The sequence below is a fragment of the Oenanthe melanoleuca genome, chromosome 11, assembly GCF_029582105.1.
Source record: "Oenanthe melanoleuca isolate GR-GAL-2019-014 chromosome 11, OMel1.0, whole genome shotgun sequence".
NCBI classification, from domain to species: domain Eukaryota; kingdom Metazoa; phylum Chordata; class Aves; order Passeriformes; family Muscicapidae; genus Oenanthe; species Oenanthe melanoleuca.
In genome coordinates, this window is record NC_079345.1 from 1892024 (window position 1) to 1908044 (window position 16021).

Here is a 16021-nt window from a genome sequence, read left to right on the forward strand (position 1 = left end):
GCTGTGCTGCTAAAACCAGACTAGACACGACTGGGAGCAGATGAACATTTTTGGAGGAAGGGTGTGAACACGCTGGTCCCTCCCTGGCAGCTGCAGCAGCTTTGTGTCCCAGCTCTCACCTTCCCTCACTGTGAGCAGCTGTTCCAGCCGGGCTGGGCTCTGCAGGGCAGTGCCTGCATGGGCTGGGAGCCCCGGGGCTGTGCTTGGCAGCCTCAGCTGCACAAATGAAACCCTTGGCTCCATCCAGCAGCCTGGGGGCTGCAGTTGTCCAGGCTTGAAGGGTGGAGTGTTCTGTGGAGGTTTGTGGATGGTCCAGCACAGCTCTCCCTCCTCCCCCAGCACACCCAGTCTGCCTGGCAAGGTGGGGCTGCATCAAAGGTTCAAGTTAGGATCAAACCTAAATAATTCCGGGATTTTTTAGCAGGGCTTGTTGAGGAGATGAGGGTTTTAAACTGCAAGAGGGCAGGTTTAGATTAGATACAAGGAAGAATTTTTTAATGCTGAGGGTGGTGAGATGTGGGCACTCCTTTCATTATTTAATTGTGTCCTGACATGTTGCTAAATCCATTTTACCCTGGGGCACAGAAATGGGAAATTTAACAACTCACTGGGAGGTTCTGGGGAGCTGCAGCTCTCCAGAGGTGAGGAGGGAAGGGCAGTGAGGTGGTGGCTGCCTCAGGAGAGGGAACATTTGGCCTGAGAGGGTTTTTCCTGTGGCAGACAGGAGGAGGATTTTCTGTGCACAGGAAATGGAGTGGGAGCATCCTCCTGGTGGTGAAGGTGGTGAGCCCTGGATCAGGGTGGGGACATGGAGAGCCTGAAACCCTGGAGGGGAGATCTCCTGAGGGGTGTTTGAGAGCCCCCTGCTCTCCCAGTCCATCCAAGTGCTGCTGCAGTAGCTGATCACAGGCACTGTCAACAGAATGTGTCTCTCATTCCCATGACCAAAGGGCTGGGAAGAACCAGGCTGGTAATTCTTCAGGAAGGGCAGAAAATGAGGAGGGGACAGCTGAGCCCCTGCAGTTGATCCCCTGCACACCCCTTTGATCCACCTGGGCTAAACTGGGATGCTGTGCAGAACCTGCAAGGCAGGGTTTGAGGTTAAACTCAGCCTTTCATCAGGCCCTGCATTTCCTGGCTCCTGTTGCACTCAGATGGGTTTTTAAAATGGATTTGGTGCATTTTGCTGAGGAGCATCACGGGCTCCAGGGCCTCAAACACATCCCAAGGGAGATGAGAGAAAACCTTCCTGGTGTTCCAGGAGCTGCTGGGGCAGAGGTGACTCCAGCAGGGAACAGCTGGATTGGGACCTGAGCCCTGCACACCTGGGCTGTGCACTCTGGGTGGGTTCCCAGGTTCTGGATGAGCCTGCAGCTCACAGCCACAGCATCCCCCTGCCCTGAGCTGGGGAAGGCACAGGGATGCTGGTTCCCTCAGCATTTCCCATTGGGACAGGGAATATCCTCCTCCCCTGGCCAGGATCCAGCAGGAGTGAGAGGGCAGCAATGCCCAGGGTGGAAAGACCAGGATAGAGCTGGAGGGTAGGAGGAGGAGGAGGAGATGGAGCTCTCCCCAGCCAGGGCAGCTCCAGGTCACTGGCAGAGGTTTGGAGCAACCCCATGAGTGACAGATGCTCCAGGAGGCTCAGGGAGGAATTCTTTCCCAGGAAAAATGAATTTCTTCCCTTCCTTCCCAGCCCTGGGAGGGTGAGTGGGAGCTGTGCAGTGCATCCACACTTGTCACCTGCCTCTGCAGCAGTGGCACAGGGAAGAGGGGCCATCCAGAGGGAAAACTCCTGCTCCTGGAGCATCCTGAGCTTTGTCAGCAGCACTCCTGGGTGCCCTGTGCTGAGGGGTGAGGTTAAGCTGCAGCCCTGCTGACTGCCTTGTGATGCAGCTGCTGGGGTGGTCAGCAGAGCTCTGAGAGCAGTCACATGGAGCAGGGTGCCCCTCTGGATCCCCCACACTCCCTGCACTGCCACCCCTGTCCCACAGCCAGCCCAGCATCAAAGCCAGGGAACAAAACAACTGCAGAGCATTTGAAAGCAAAGTAAATAAACCTGGGGCTCCTTGGGGAGAGCTGGGAGCACAGGCACAATCACATCTTCTATTTCTGGCCTTTTCTTTCAAAAGCAGATCCACAACAGGAACTAAAGAAGGTGACTTGTGATATCCAAACCCCCAGAACCTGACTTCCCTCAATCAAAGGGATTGCCACAGGCCTCTGCTTTATCAGGTGGCTGGTGGGACTGGAGGAAATCCTGGGTTTCTGGGGGTTTGGGTGGAAGTGCAGGAAATCCTGGGGCTTTATCGAAGGCCAGCAGCCTGGGCTGGGAGGACAATGTGACAATTTCTGTTTGCAAAGCATCTCCCAGCAGGAAGGTCCCCAGGATGGCTCTGGGACATCACCCTGCTGACAGCACGTCGCAGCCTGAGGACGTTTGGAGGAGTCAGTCCTCAGCTGAGATGATTTTGGGGTCATGGAGCCCAAAATGAACCCAGCTGGGTTGATCCCTGGGAAACTGGAGGGAGAAATGCTCAGCATAACCCAAAAAGCAGCAGGGGGATTAATTAGGATAATTGAGTCTAAGGGCAGCTCTCTCCTCCAGGTTTCTCTGGAGGCTTGGGGGGGTTCAGAGCCCTCCAGTGATCAGGGTTTGTGTCCTGCAGGTGATGTGGAAAACCTGACCCCAGAGAAGTCCTTCGAGGGCACCAAGGTGGGCGTGGGGAACATCGTGCTGGCTCTGTACAGTGGCCTGTTTGCCTATGGAGGATGGTAAGGCACAGCAGCCCTCCCTGCCTGCCTCCCACACTGCCCTCAGCCCCAGCTCCCAGCTGAAGCTCCTGCAGGGCTCCTTTGGCAGAGCTCTGAGCACCTGCTGTGAGCACTTGCAGCCACCTCACCATGGAATGGTTGGGTTGGGAGGGACCTGAGCTCACCCCATGGCCAGGGACAGCCACTACCCCAGGCTGCTCCAAGCCCTGACCCATCCTCAGTTTCCCCACAGGATCCCTGTGCCCCTCCTGTGCAGATGAGTTACACTGAAGAGGTTCATTTATTTAACCAAAATTAACCCCTGTCCTTTTGAAATTACAGGAATTACTTGAATTTTGTGACAGAAGAGATGATAAATCCCTACAGGTAGGTGTGAGTCCTGGCATGACCTCCCTGGGGGAAAAGCTGCTTTTTGGGGAAGCCTCCAGAGGAGGAAACCAAGGTCTTTATCTGGCAAAAGAGAAAACAAGATGAATTAATGACCCTGCACCTCCCTGGAAGCAGGATAAGGGAGCACTAACCCTGCAGCAGCAGGGCTGCTGTTTTCCCTGCTCTCCCCTGTTGTTATCAGGGCTGGGAGCAATCTCTGCTTCCTTGGCCTGACACCTCAGTGAGTTATGGGCCAGCAAAGAGCACTCAGGGCTTTGCTGCAGCCCTGGTTCAGCTCCCACTGAGCATTTCTGCTGCTCTCCCTGTGCCTGTCCCGTGCTCTTCCCATCCTGTTGAGCAAGAGCTGCTTCCTGCTCTGCCCCTGCCTCTGGGGGTTATTTGGGGTCCTGAGCAGAGCAGGACAGAGCTGAGAAATCCCTTCTGCTGCTGGGAGCTGAGGCTGGGGGGAGCTTGTGCAAGAGCCCATCCTGGCTGACCCCATCCTGGGGTGCTCTGAGCCTGCTGGGAAGCACAGGGCTGGATCCACTCCTTCCCAGACAAACAGCAACAGGGGGAGCTGCATTTTGCAATTATTTTCATGTCTGCTGGATGCAGTCATGGGATTTGACTCTGCTCCTGCAGCTTGGAGCTCTGCTGGAGCAATTAGAGTGGCACCAAGCAGGGTTTCCCTTTGCACTTTCTGTTCACAAATGAAGTTAAACTGTTGGGAAAGGCAAGTTTGTACCAGCACAGGCTGTTCCCAGAGCCACTTAGGCTGTCCTGAAGTCCTCTCCTTTGAGTTGAGGTAGAGCCTAAAACTTCCCAGTGCCTCCCTGAGGTTCCCATCCCCCAGCACAAGGGAGCTCCTATGCCCAGAGAGAAGCCTCATGCTGGTGCCACTGAGTGTTTTTAATTAATTTGCCTTTGGATCTTGGATTCCTGCTTGTCCAGGCAGCCAGCTCCATGTAAAAAATCCCTTTTCCATCATCCTTCCCTCTCCATCTGCAGCCTCCAGGCTATTGAGGGAGCCAGAGTCCTTCAGGCTGGAAAAGACTGTTAAAGTGAACCAGCACCGTGCTCATCACTAACTGTGGCCTCAAGTGCCACATCCATGTGGTTTTTGGGGGATGGGGACTCCCCCAGTTCCCTTGGGGACATCCCCTCTCCAGTGTGTGCCTGGGGCACTGGAGCCAGCAGAGGCAGAGCCCAGAGCCAGCTCAGGTCATCCCTGGCATCAGCAGCTCCCTCCTGAGCTGCTGCAGGACAATGGATTTTTATTTTTTTCCCTAGAAACCTGCCCCTGGCTATCATCATCTCCCTGCCCGTGGTGACCCTGGTGTATGTGCTGACCAACCTGGCCTACTTCACCACGCTGAGCACCGAGCAGATGCTGACCTCGGAGGCCGTGGCTGTGGTGAGACCCTGAGCCACCTCCTGTGCTGGGCAGCAGATCACAGCACTGAGGGGATGGTCCTGGGCAGCAGGGAGGGGCACTCAGTGTGCTCTTCATCCTGAGCTAGGGAAGGTTGCTGCTGCCCTTGGGACTGCCCATCAGGCACCAGGGCTTGATATTTATGGGGAAAGGTCACTCAGTCACACTGAACTGGATTGTTCTTTCTCTGTGCCTCCCTTGTTTTAATTAAGAGAGAAAAATAATACTTCTGTTAATTAAAATGTCAGTGTGGTCAGGAGCCCTGGTGGCTCCAGAAAGGGGCAGACCTTGCAGACTGAGCCTGACCAGGATTGTTCAGGGGGAATGTCCCAGGCCAGGGTGAGCTGAGCCCCTCAGGTGACACCATTGCATCCTTTGGGTTGGGACTGAGAGCCTGCTCCAGCCACAGCCTGTGCTGCAGGGAATCCTGCAGGGAATCCTGCAGTGCTTTGGGTGGGAAGGGACCTGAAAGTCATACCATGGATCCCATGCCCATTGATCCCATCCCCATTGATCCCATCCCATCCCATCCCATCCCCACTGATCCCATCCCCATTATCCCATCCCATCCCATCCCCACGGATCCCATCCCATCCCCACTGATCCCATCCCATCCCCCACTGATCCCATCCCATCCCCACTGATCCCATCCCCATTATCCCATCCCCATTATCCCATCCCCATTATCCCATCCCCACTGATCCCATCCCCACTGATCCCATGCCCATTATCCCACCCCCATTATCCCATCCATCCCCCTCTATCCCAGGCTCTCCCAGCCCAGCCTGGAGCAGCAGAGGATCCATGCTGTGCTGTTGGTGCCAGGGCTGCCAGCCCAGGTCCCTGCCTGTCCCCAGGGCCCTGTCCCAGCTCCTGACTCAGCACTTGGCAGCAGCTGCTCTCTGAGGCTCCTCACAGTTTCTGTTTGCTCTTGAACTCTGTGATAGCTGGTGGATAAAAGGGAAGGGCTGGCTGCTGATGCATTCAGCAATTCCACAGTCTGCTTTTTTGGGAAAGGGAATATGGGAAACTCCATCACAGCTTCAGCTCTGAGCTGTGGCATTTGTTGAGATTTCTCCAGATATTCCTTGTAGGTAGTTCTGAATTTTTTGGGACATTGTGAGTGTGAGATGTCTCTTTGTCTCCCATAGGATTTTGGGAACTACCACCTGGGTGTCATGTCCTGGATCATCCCTGTGTTTGTTGGGCTCTCGTGCTTTGGCTCTGTCAATGGATCTCTCTTCACTTCTTCCCGGTAGGTTCCTTGCTCAATCCTGTGGCTTTTGTTTACAAGCTCTGCTCAGTTCCCCTTCCTTTGGAGTTCTCCTCCAGAGAGTGGCTGTGGGCAGACACAAAGTCTGCAGGGCTGGAGGCCACGTGGGGAGTGCAGGAAGACAAAGTCAGACTTTCAAAGCAGATTAAAGGCAACCTTTCAGTGTCTCAATCTTCTGTTCCTCAGGCAGACCCTGGTGAGGTCAGTAAACCAGAAGCAGACACAGGCTCAGGGCTCGGGGCTGCTGAGAAAGTGGCTCTAATGAGAAGCAGGAAGTTGGGAAACTTCAGGGATGGGAATCCCTTGGGAAGGGGAGAAGGGCTGGGCAGGGGCAGCACTGAGATGGTTCCAGCTCTGACACACCCCTGGCTTGCCTGAGGAGTCACTTCATTGCTGTCCCTGGGGAGCAGGATAGAAATCCATCCTTCCTGCAATCCTTGGCCATCCCCAGTCTGCCTGGCGAGTCAGGGACTGGTGCTGCAGCCCTGCTGTTGCATTCCTGCTGTTGCATTCCTGCTGTTGCATTCCTGCTGTTGCATTCCTGCTGTTGCATTCCTGCTGTTGCATTCCTGCTGTTGCAGTTCTGATTTTTCAGCCCTGCTTCGAGGCTGGAGCTCAGGTTGGCCCCAAGTGTTGTGAACTGAGCACAGAGCCCTGCAGGGCTGTGACTGACTGTGTCCCCTCTCTGTGTCCCCTCTGTGTCCCCTCTCTGTGTCCCCTCTGTGTCCCCTCTCTGTGTCCCCTCTCTGTGTCCCCTCTCTGTCCCCTGTGTGTCCCCTGTGTGTCCCCTGTGTGCCCCCAGGCTGTTCTTCGTGGGATCCCGGGAGGGACACCTTCCCTCCATCCTGTCCATGATCCACCCCCGGCTGCTCACGCCCGTCCCGTCGCTGGTGTTCACGGTGAGCCTGGGCTGGGGAAGGGCTGGGGCAGGGCTGGGGCAGGGCTGGGGCAGGGCTGGGGCAGGGCTGGGGCAGAGCTGGGGCAGGGCTGGGGCAGAGCTGGGGCAGGGCTGGGGCAGGGCTGGGGCAGGGCTGGGCTGGGGCAGAGCTGGAGCAGAGCTGGGGCAGGGCAGGGCTGGGGCAGGGCAGGGGCAGGGCAGGGGCAGGGCTGGGGCAGGGCAGAGCTGGGGTCCCACTGCCCTGCAGCCACAGCCATTCCTGCACCCTCATTGCCACTTCTGCCTTGGAAGTGTCCAAGGCCAGCCTGGGCAGGGCTTGGAGGAGCCTGGGGCAGGGGAAGGTGTCCCTGTCCCTGCCCATGGCAGGAGGTTGGAGCTAGAGGTGCTTTAAGCTTTGAGATCCTCCCAACCCAAACCATTCCATGATCCTATGAAATGGTTCCAGGCAGCAGTTGAAAATAGCTTAAATAAATAAAAAGCAGCCAGTGTGATCCCTTTCCTGGCAGGTATTTCCCTTAAATCCCCCCATTTAGTGTTGTAACCTGCTGGTTTTGCCTGCTCCCTTCCCTAATGGCCTTTTCCCTGCATCCAGTGTGTCATGACCCTGCTCTATGCCTTCTCCAACAACATCTTCTCAGTCATCAACTTCTTCAGCTTCTTCAACTGGCTGTGTGTGGCCCTGGCCATCATTGGGATGATGTGGCTGCGCTACAAGAAGCCAGAGCTGGAGAGGCCCATCAAGGTGAGAGGGGGTGGGCAGTGCAGGGAGCCCCTCCCCAGCTCCAGGGGGGCCCAGCTGCTGCTCCTGCTTGGAAAAGGGGCTGGGATTGCAGGGACAGGTTCCAGCTGCTGCTCCTGCTTGGAAAAGGGGCTGGGATTGCAGGGACAGGTTCCAGCTGCTGCTCCTGCATGAAAAGGGGCTGGGATTGCAGGGACAGGTTGTGTGGCAGTAAAGGAGGTGTCCCTTGGGGCCAGCCCAGTGAGGAGCTCTGGGTGTTGTGGTGGGATTGCTGTCCATGAGCACCAGGACAGGTCCCAGCTGGGCTCCCTGTAACACTCTGTACCCCCCTGGAATTCCCAGAAATGGTTCTGTGCTGAAGCAGCTCTGTCCCTGCTGTCCTTGGCAGCCCCGTGTCCCATCTGGGGTGAGGCCAAGTTCCTGTCAGCCCCAGTGCTGCCTCTCCCCCAAAAGCTGTTTTCCCTCATCCCACAGCACACTGGGGGCTGTGCCAGGCAGCAGCACCCACAGGGAAACAAATCCACGGGCCTGGACTGGTGCCCTGCCAAGGGAATCTTTGCTGGCTGTTTTTAGCTTTTGGGGTTTTCTTCTCCCAGCTGGGCTGCTCTGCTTGGAGTCCCCTGGGAAACAACCCCAGCTTGTGCTGTGGCTCTGCTGGGTTTGGGGTTTGGTGCTGATGATGGGGATATGGAATTATGGGACTGAGGTTCAAAAAGGGGCTCCCCTGGCCATGGGAGAGCAGTAATTCTGTCCCTCCCCAGGCTGGGGAGCTCCTGGAGAGCCTCCCCTGGCACATCTCCTAAGCTGTCCCTTGCTCCCTGCCCAGGTGAACATCTGCCTGCCCATCTTCTTCATCCTGGCCTGCCTGTTCCTCATTGCTGTTTCCTTCTGGATGACACCCAAGGAGTGTGGGATTGGCTTTGCCATCATCCTCAGTGGCATCCCCATTTACTTCTTCGGGGTCTGGTGGCAAAACAAGCCCAAGTGGGTCCTGCAAGGCATCTGTGAGTATCTCCAGGGAAGAGCAGCTTTGGCTCCCAGAAAGGTTCCCAGAGCTGGGCTGCAGCTGGCACTGCTGGCTCTCCTCCCTCTGGAGGAGCTTCCAACATCATGGCTCTGCTCCATTCTTCTTTCATGGGAACAAGTTTATCCCCATTGTGCCAAGCATCCAAAATGCATCATAATTTGCAGTAATGGCAAAGTTTGGGACCAATACCAAGGTTTTGGGGGTTTTAATCCTGGCAGAGAGGCTGTTAGCAGCACAGCAGAATTCCTGCTCCTGGAAAAGCCCAGGGCCAAGGCTTTGCTCAGCAAAGAATCCCTTCCCAGTGGTGCAGGAAGGATTGAGCACAGCTGGCCTCAGTTTGGCTGCTGAAAATCCACAATTAGTCCCAGTCCATGGCTTAGGCAGTGCTGACATTTGGGATCCAGGCAGAGCTTTCCTTGGCATCCCCAGCAGCAGAAGGAACAGATTGAGGGGAAGCTCCCCTGGATGTTTTCTCTCAGGTTCATTTTTGAGGTTCCTGCTCCAGGCTTGTCCAGGAGCTGCCACAAGGCCAGGCTGTGTTTGGAGAGGCTGTGCTTGGCACACAGAACCTCTGCCCCAACAACTGAGCCCAGAAGGTCAGTCCCTGCTGCCTCCCTGCTCTCCTGTGAGGGGCTGACCTAGAAAAGCAGGCAAGGAGAAGTGCCCAGCCTTAGCTGGCTGCTGCATGAGGAAGAAAAAAGCTTTCAGCAGCACTCAGCACTTGTTATTCTTCTTTCCCCCCATCTCTCCCTCTGTCCCACTCACTTTTTTATCCTGAGTATTGGGCTCAATTCCTGGAAAAGCCATTTTTGCAATTTTTGCAATGCCTGGGTGGTAAATTACCATATTCATTGTTTTCCTTCCCAAAGGATTGTAAGGAGAATATTGAAAATATTCTGGGAACAGACAGTGATGATCCTGCAAATGTCCAGTGAGGACAGGAACTTTAAAAGTGATTTATTGATACTTTGCAGATAATCTGATCACCTGCAGCTGAGCTGAGCCTCACTTGGTTGTGCTTAGAATTAAGTTTTATAATGCAGGAATATTTTGAGATGTCCAACCACAGAGTGGAGCAGCAGGGAGCAGAGGAGTGTTTGGATGAGTGGGATAATAAAATTCCTTCAGCTGAGCAGCTTTTCCTGGGAAATCTGCACCTGGAATGTCCCTTTGCTCCCACCTGCCCTGGCCAGGCCGTGACCTGAGCCCTGTTGCAGGACAGGCAGCTTGGGGTGGGTTTGTCCTTCAGAAGAGGCTGGGGGCTCTCATGGATTTCAGAATTGGGAGCAAAAGCTTCACCTTGGATTTTCCATGCCCATCCCTGACTCAGTTTGGCTGCTCACACTCAGGGCATCCACAGTATCAGCAGGAGGAGGAGAAGCTGTGCCCAGGAGTCTGGAGCAGGGCAGGGTCCTTGCTGCAGGAGCAGAGCTCCTGTGTGGGGTGGGGAGAATCTGGAATGGGGTGGGGAGCACCCATGGAATGGGGTAGGGAGTATCTGGAATGGAATAGAGTACCCATGGAATGGGGTGGGGAGCACCCATGGAATGGGGTAGGGAGAATCTGTGGGGTATTTCATCCTTCAGTTGTGCTTGGGCTCAGGTGGGAGGCTCAGCCCTTCCCTCCTGGGCCCAGATCCCTCTGGGGTGACCCTGACCTGTCCTTGCTTTCCCTGCAGTCTCTGCCACCGTGCTGTGCCAGAAGCTGATGGAGGTGGTTCCTCAGGAGTCCTAGGCAGGAGCAGCAGGGACACTGAGCTCGAGGAAACGCACAAGGTTCTGCTGAGATGACACAAGGATCCCACCCCTCACTCCCAGTCCAGCACTGGAGCTGCCTCTGGCTGCCCCACAGCCCCAGGCTCTGGCAGCTCCTGCAGCCCCTGCAGCCCAGCCAGGAGGAGCCCTTGGTACGAGCAGGAGCCAGGAGGAGAATCCCAAAGGGCAATTCCAGGGGGTGCTGCTGTGCCCCTGGGTGTGTGAGGGCTGGGCTGGCTCTGGGGGCTCCTTTGCTTTGGCTCTGGGATCTGCTGGAGCCTGGTTTGAGTGTTCAGAGTTCCTGGGGGTCCTGAGCTGCCTTACCTGGCCCAGGTGGGGGGTGGGAGGCAGAGTTGGCTGATGATGCTCACTGCCCCTGACTCACACCCGTGTGCTGCTGGACCTGGCAGTGGGACAGGGCAGGGCAGGGGCAGTGATGTAGGGAGCCCTCAGCTGAGTGTCACTGTCCCTCACTGTCCCTGCCACCCTCTGGGTTTGGATCAGCACTCTCAGTCCAAGGCAGCTCCCTGCTGCTGAGCCAGCCCCCAGGTGCTGCTCCCCACAGTGCCCATCCCTGCAGTGAGCACTGAGGGGGAGTTCTGCAGGAGCCCAGGAGTCACTCACTCCTTGCCTGGCTCCTCCATGATTTCTGTGCCACTTTCACCCAGCATGGCAGAGCAGCTCTGCTCTCTCCTCATGCTTGCCCCAAACCACCTGCAGAGAGAAGCCAAGGGTGGGGATTGCCCTGGCACATTCCTGGGGTCTCTCTGTGCTGTTCCTCTGTCCTGCTGTGCTTCCTCTGGAATGTGCCACGGAGCTGGCACCACCTGGGTCAGGGCTGTGGAGATGTCCTGGCTGGCTGGAGCCACCCTGGGCTGTGGTTGGGCTGGAAGGGACCTCAGAGCCCATCCAGTGCCACCCCTGCCGTGGCAGGGACACCTCCCACCATCCCAGGCTGCTCCAAGCCCTGTCCAGCCTGGCCTTGGCACTGCCAGGGATGCAGGGGAGCCACAGCTGCTCTGGGCACTGTGCCAGGGCCTGCCCAGCTCTGAGTAGTGCAGGTGAGTTCAGCTCTGAGGGCAGGGCTGGGCCTGGTCCTCCACCAGGTGTGCTTTGGTGAGACCCAGCACCATCCTCTGCTCCAGAGCCATCCCTGAGCACAATCCATGCTCTGCACGTGCAATCCTGGTTTGCTGTGCTGGGTGCTGCCATCCCATCCTGGGCACACCCACAGTTCCTGTATTCCCAGCAGTCAGCTCTGTCCCCTTAGGGACACCTTGGTCCCAAGTGTCACTTCTGGAAAGCTGCAGTTCCTGCACCATTGCTCATTGTGCCTCTGTGCTCCATCACTTGGAATTCTGATCCTTTCCCCCTGGAGCTGCTTTGCTGTCTCTGTTGCAGATCTCTGTGCTCGTGCTTTGTGCAGGTGGCTTGGTGAACTATTCCCATTTTTTTTGTAAACTTGGCCATTGGGAAGCCAGGATGCTCTGGGAGCTGTGGCTTCCCTCTGGATTCTCCTTGAACAGAGTTCTCTGGGGTGAAGGGGCATTAAGGACACCGTGGTACTCACTCAGGCTTGGTGCTGGGATGTCCTGCAGCACTCCAGGTTGTGTTGGGGCAGCTCCACATTGCACTGCCAGCCCTGTGTCCTGCTCTGACAGGAACAGGGGAGACAATCAGCTCTTCATTTATTCCATGGCAGCTGGGCTGGAGATCCCCAATCCAGCTCAGTGACAGAGTGGTGATTCCCCAATCCAGCTCAGTGACAATGTGGTGATCCCCAATCCAGCTCAGTGACAATGTGGAGATCCTCAATCCAGCTCAGTGGCAATGTGAAGATCCCCAATCCAGCTCAGTGACAGAGTGGTGATCCCCAATCCAGCTCAGTGACAATGTGAAGATTCCCAATCCAGCTCAGTGGCAATGTGAAGATCCCCAATCCAGCTCAGTGACAGAGTGGTGATTGCCCAATCCAGCTCAGTGACAATGTGGAGATCCCCAATCCAGCTCAGTGACAATGTGAAGATTCCCAGTCCAGCTCAGTGACAGGGTGGAGATTCCCAAATGTTCTCTCTGGGAGCTGAGTTAATCCATGAGGATTTGCAGCTGGTTTGGGAATATCCAGAGGGCAGAACCCAAAGTTTTAAACCAGTGCCATGAATTGGAACATCTGAGCTCTGATGCCTGTGGAGAGGCTTTGGCATAAATAAGGTCAGGAATCACAAAATCTGAACTGGAGTTTTGGCTTCTTCCAGCTGCAGCTGAGATGTCTGGAGCAGTGATGGGAAAGCAGGGAGAGGTTTTTTTGGCTGTGAGGTCTCAGTGCTGGGTTCAGCTCTCAGTGGGGGCTCTCAGTGCCAAACCCCACCAGCAGAATTCCTTGGGATGCAAAGCAAAGGCTTTGGAGTCTCAGCCCCTGAGCCCAGAGTCAGCTGGCACCAGGGCTCCCCTCAGAGAGCTCAGGGTTGGGGCCACACTCCAAAGGTGGCTTGGACTCTGTCCATCAGGTGATGGCCATCAGTGTCCTCCTGGTGACCCCTTCACACTGGTTTGAAAGAGGAGCTGTCACACTAAAAATTCTTTTTAAGCAATTAATGGATTTTCATTAAATCCTTAACTCCCTTGCTTTGCTTTTTGTGGAATTCCATGATTTTTCACTTGCTGCTGAAGATCTGTCTCTTGTACTAACCTGGCACTGATCCCACGTTCATGGGGATCTCATCAGCATCTCCTTGGCAATAGAGGTTTAGGAAGAAACTGAACCAGGTACCAGCACAGAGCCACACAAAGGCTGAATTTGGTCAGCCACAGCTCACATCTCAAAGTTCATCTGCCAAAAAGTTGATTTCTGTCACCCTGGAGTCATTGATCCCCCTGGTGACAGGGCTGGAGGAGCTGGGGTTGGTTTTTCCTAGAGATAATGAGGAAAGGGGTAAAACTGAATTTAATTTTAGGAAGAGAAGACAAGAAGTAGTTTCTCCAATCATGGAAATGGCTGCCACAGCCTCTGCTTTTCCCACATCTGCCCTTGGCTTGCACTGTTCTGATGGATTTGGGTATGGGAAAGAGAGAATTCATCTCTGGGAAAGACCTTGCTGCTCAAACCAGGGGGATTTTTGTCATCCTGGTGGATTTATGTTATCCTGGCAGATTTCTAATTATTTTTTTTTAAACTTCCTGCAAAATTTTTAGTCTTTCCCATCTCAGACACCGTGTTCTGGTAAACAGGCTTTTGTTTGGAACAGCCCCCTCGGTGGCCACGGAGTTCAAAGGGACTCTGGCACAGTGGAACAAACTTTAAAGTCCCTTCAGCTGGATTGGAACTCCTGGGAAGTGGCTTTGTTGTTGTCCAAGTCCCCTCCCAGTGGGTGGCTCGGGCAAGGGAATCAGTCAGGCTCCTCCAGGGCTGCTCGTGGTGGGTCTGGCAGGGGCAGTGGGGCTGGGACAGACCTTCCCACAGTCCTGCTCTGGCTGCAGGGAATCCCAGGGAATGTCTCCACTCAGTCTGGGAAGGTACCTGTGTCTTCTATTATTTTTTAACAGAAAATCAAATTCCAAACCAAATCCACGAGGAAACTGCCAGACATTGTCCTTGCACAATTCCAGCTGCTCCTGTGGGATGGCAGCCTTCCCTCCTCCCCTGACATGGGGAAAGGGCTGGAGCAGAGCAGCTCCTGCAGCTGGGAAAGGGCAGCCCCAGGGTGAGGAGCTCCAGGTGCTGAACTCTGGCTGTGACCCCAGGGATTGAATCCCAGCAGTCCCAGCCTTGTGCCAGTCCTGGGAGCATCCTGAGTCTGGGATGAGCCACAGCCAGCCAGGCTTGGCTGCCAAGCAGGGACATCCCTGCAGGGGTGAGAATCTGCTCCTTCATCCCTGCAGGGGTGAGAATCTGCTCCTTCATCCCTGCAGGGGTGAGAATCTGCTCCTTCATCCCTGCAGGAATTGGAATCTGCTCCCTCATCCCTGCAGGGGTGAGAATCTGCTCCTTCATCCCTGCAGGAATGGGAATCTGCTCCCTCATCCCTGCAGGGACAGGAATCTGCTCCCTCATCCCTGCAGGGACAGGAATCTGCTCCTTCATCCCTGCAGGGGTGAGAATCTGCTCCTTCATCCCTGCAGGGACAGGAATCTGCTCCCTCATCCCTGCAGGGACAGGAATCTGCTCCCTCATCCCTGCAGGGGTGAGAATCTGCTCCTTCATCCCTGCAGGAATGGGAATCTGCTCCCTCATCCCTGCAGGAATGGGAATTGCTCCCTCATCCCTGCAGGGACAGGAATCTGCTCCCTCATCCCTGCAGGAATGGGAATCTGCTCCCTCATCCCTGCAGGGACAGGAATCTGCTCCCTCATCCCTGCAGGGACAGGAATCTGCTCCCTCATCCCTGCAGGAATGGGAATCTGCTCCCTCATCCCTGCAGGGACAGGAATCTGCTCCTTCATCCCTGCAGGGACAGGAATCTGCTCCCTCATCCCTGCAGGAATTGGAATCTGCTCCCTGATTCATGCAGGAATTGGAATCTGCTCCCTGCAGGAATGGGAATCTGCTCCCTGATCCCTGCAGGAATTGGAATCTGCTCCCTCATCCCTGCAGGGACAGGAATCTGCTCCCTCATCCCTGCCAGACATCCCAGTTCTGCCATTCCCAGGACATTCCCTCAGTGCTCAGGGAGGCTCCAGGGGCTCCTCGTTCCTGGCTGTTCTCTGAGCAGTTACACCCAGGATTGTGCTGGGTTTGCCTGGGCTGGAGTTCCTCCCAGTTGGAACTGGAGCTGGAGCTGGAGCAGGGTTGGGAATGTGTGGGGGATGCAGCAGAACTCCCAGACTGAGGATGCAGTGGTAGGAAACGTGGCTTGGGGTCAGTGATCCCAAAGGATCCCATGCCCAGAGGATTATTCCATGTTCCCCTCCCAGTTCCTTACCTGAGAAAAGGGTGTTGCTTCCTCCAGCTGTGGAAGAGGTAATGAGTAAAAATAAAAAGTATTTTTTTAAACACTGAATTAATTTCTAAACTGCCTAAAAGAGACTTTGTAGCTACAGCTGAGTTCTTCCCTGGGGCTGAGGCTGAGCCCAGCACAGGGGCTCTCCCCCATCCCAGGCTCTGTGCTGGGATCAGCCTCACACACAGGGAAAACTGCTTTGTTCAGAGGGCAGGGAGAGCTCTGTGTCCCACCAAATCCTGGGAGAGGGAGGATCTTGAGTGGTTCCCAGACCTCACCCCACCCTCAGAGCAAAGGGTGACCTTCACTCCTGGTGAAGAATCTGATTTTTCAAAGACACTTTGCTTTGTATTTTTGTTGTTGTTTTTTTTTTAAACACAGGAAAAAATTGCTCTTAACACACATAAAAAAACCTAGACCTGATTTACAATTTTGTTACATTTGGTTGCTTTAAAAAACCTGTTTTACTAATTTAAATATTGCTATAGATGACACTCTATTTATTTGAAAGGGGTAAATATCTTTTAGTCTTAATTTTTCTCCAGTAAGCACTGTGTATTCCCAATATTTGTGTTCCTGCAGCACAAATTCCACTGACTGAGGCTGGGCAGCCAGCAGCTCCTGAATCCAATGGCCTTGGACAACAAGATGTCTCTGCAATGTATTTTATTTTATTTTTTTTTTTTTAGTATTTCTTGATTCTTTTATGTCTGTGGTTTAACAAATCTGTTCAATGTTTGGGTTGTTCTATGTTTTGGGTTGTTTTGTTTTGTTTTTTTTAACAAAGAAAGCTGAATTACAACACTCTCGTTGCTGG

At 54.7% G+C, this 16021-nt stretch overlaps 1 protein-coding gene across 1 annotated transcript in view; it reads left to right on the forward strand.

Moving 5' to 3' along the window:
- The window catches only part of SLC7A5 (solute carrier family 7 member 5), a 32887-nt gene extending 16866 nt beyond the window's left edge, over positions 1-16021 (forward strand). Inside the window, exons 3-10 of the mRNA XM_056500951.1 lie at positions 2670-2775; positions 3097-3141; positions 4435-4558; positions 5728-5831; positions 6652-6748; positions 7340-7489; positions 8313-8490; positions 10192-16021. Of these exons, the coding sequence (XP_056356926.1) occupies positions 2670-2775; positions 3097-3141; positions 4435-4558; positions 5728-5831; positions 6652-6748; positions 7340-7489; positions 8313-8490; positions 10192-10247 (860 nt within the window). The 3' untranslated portion in view covers positions 10248-16021. The remainder of the gene's footprint in view (positions 1-2669; positions 2776-3096; positions 3142-4434; positions 4559-5727; positions 5832-6651; positions 6749-7339; positions 7490-8312; positions 8491-10191) is intronic.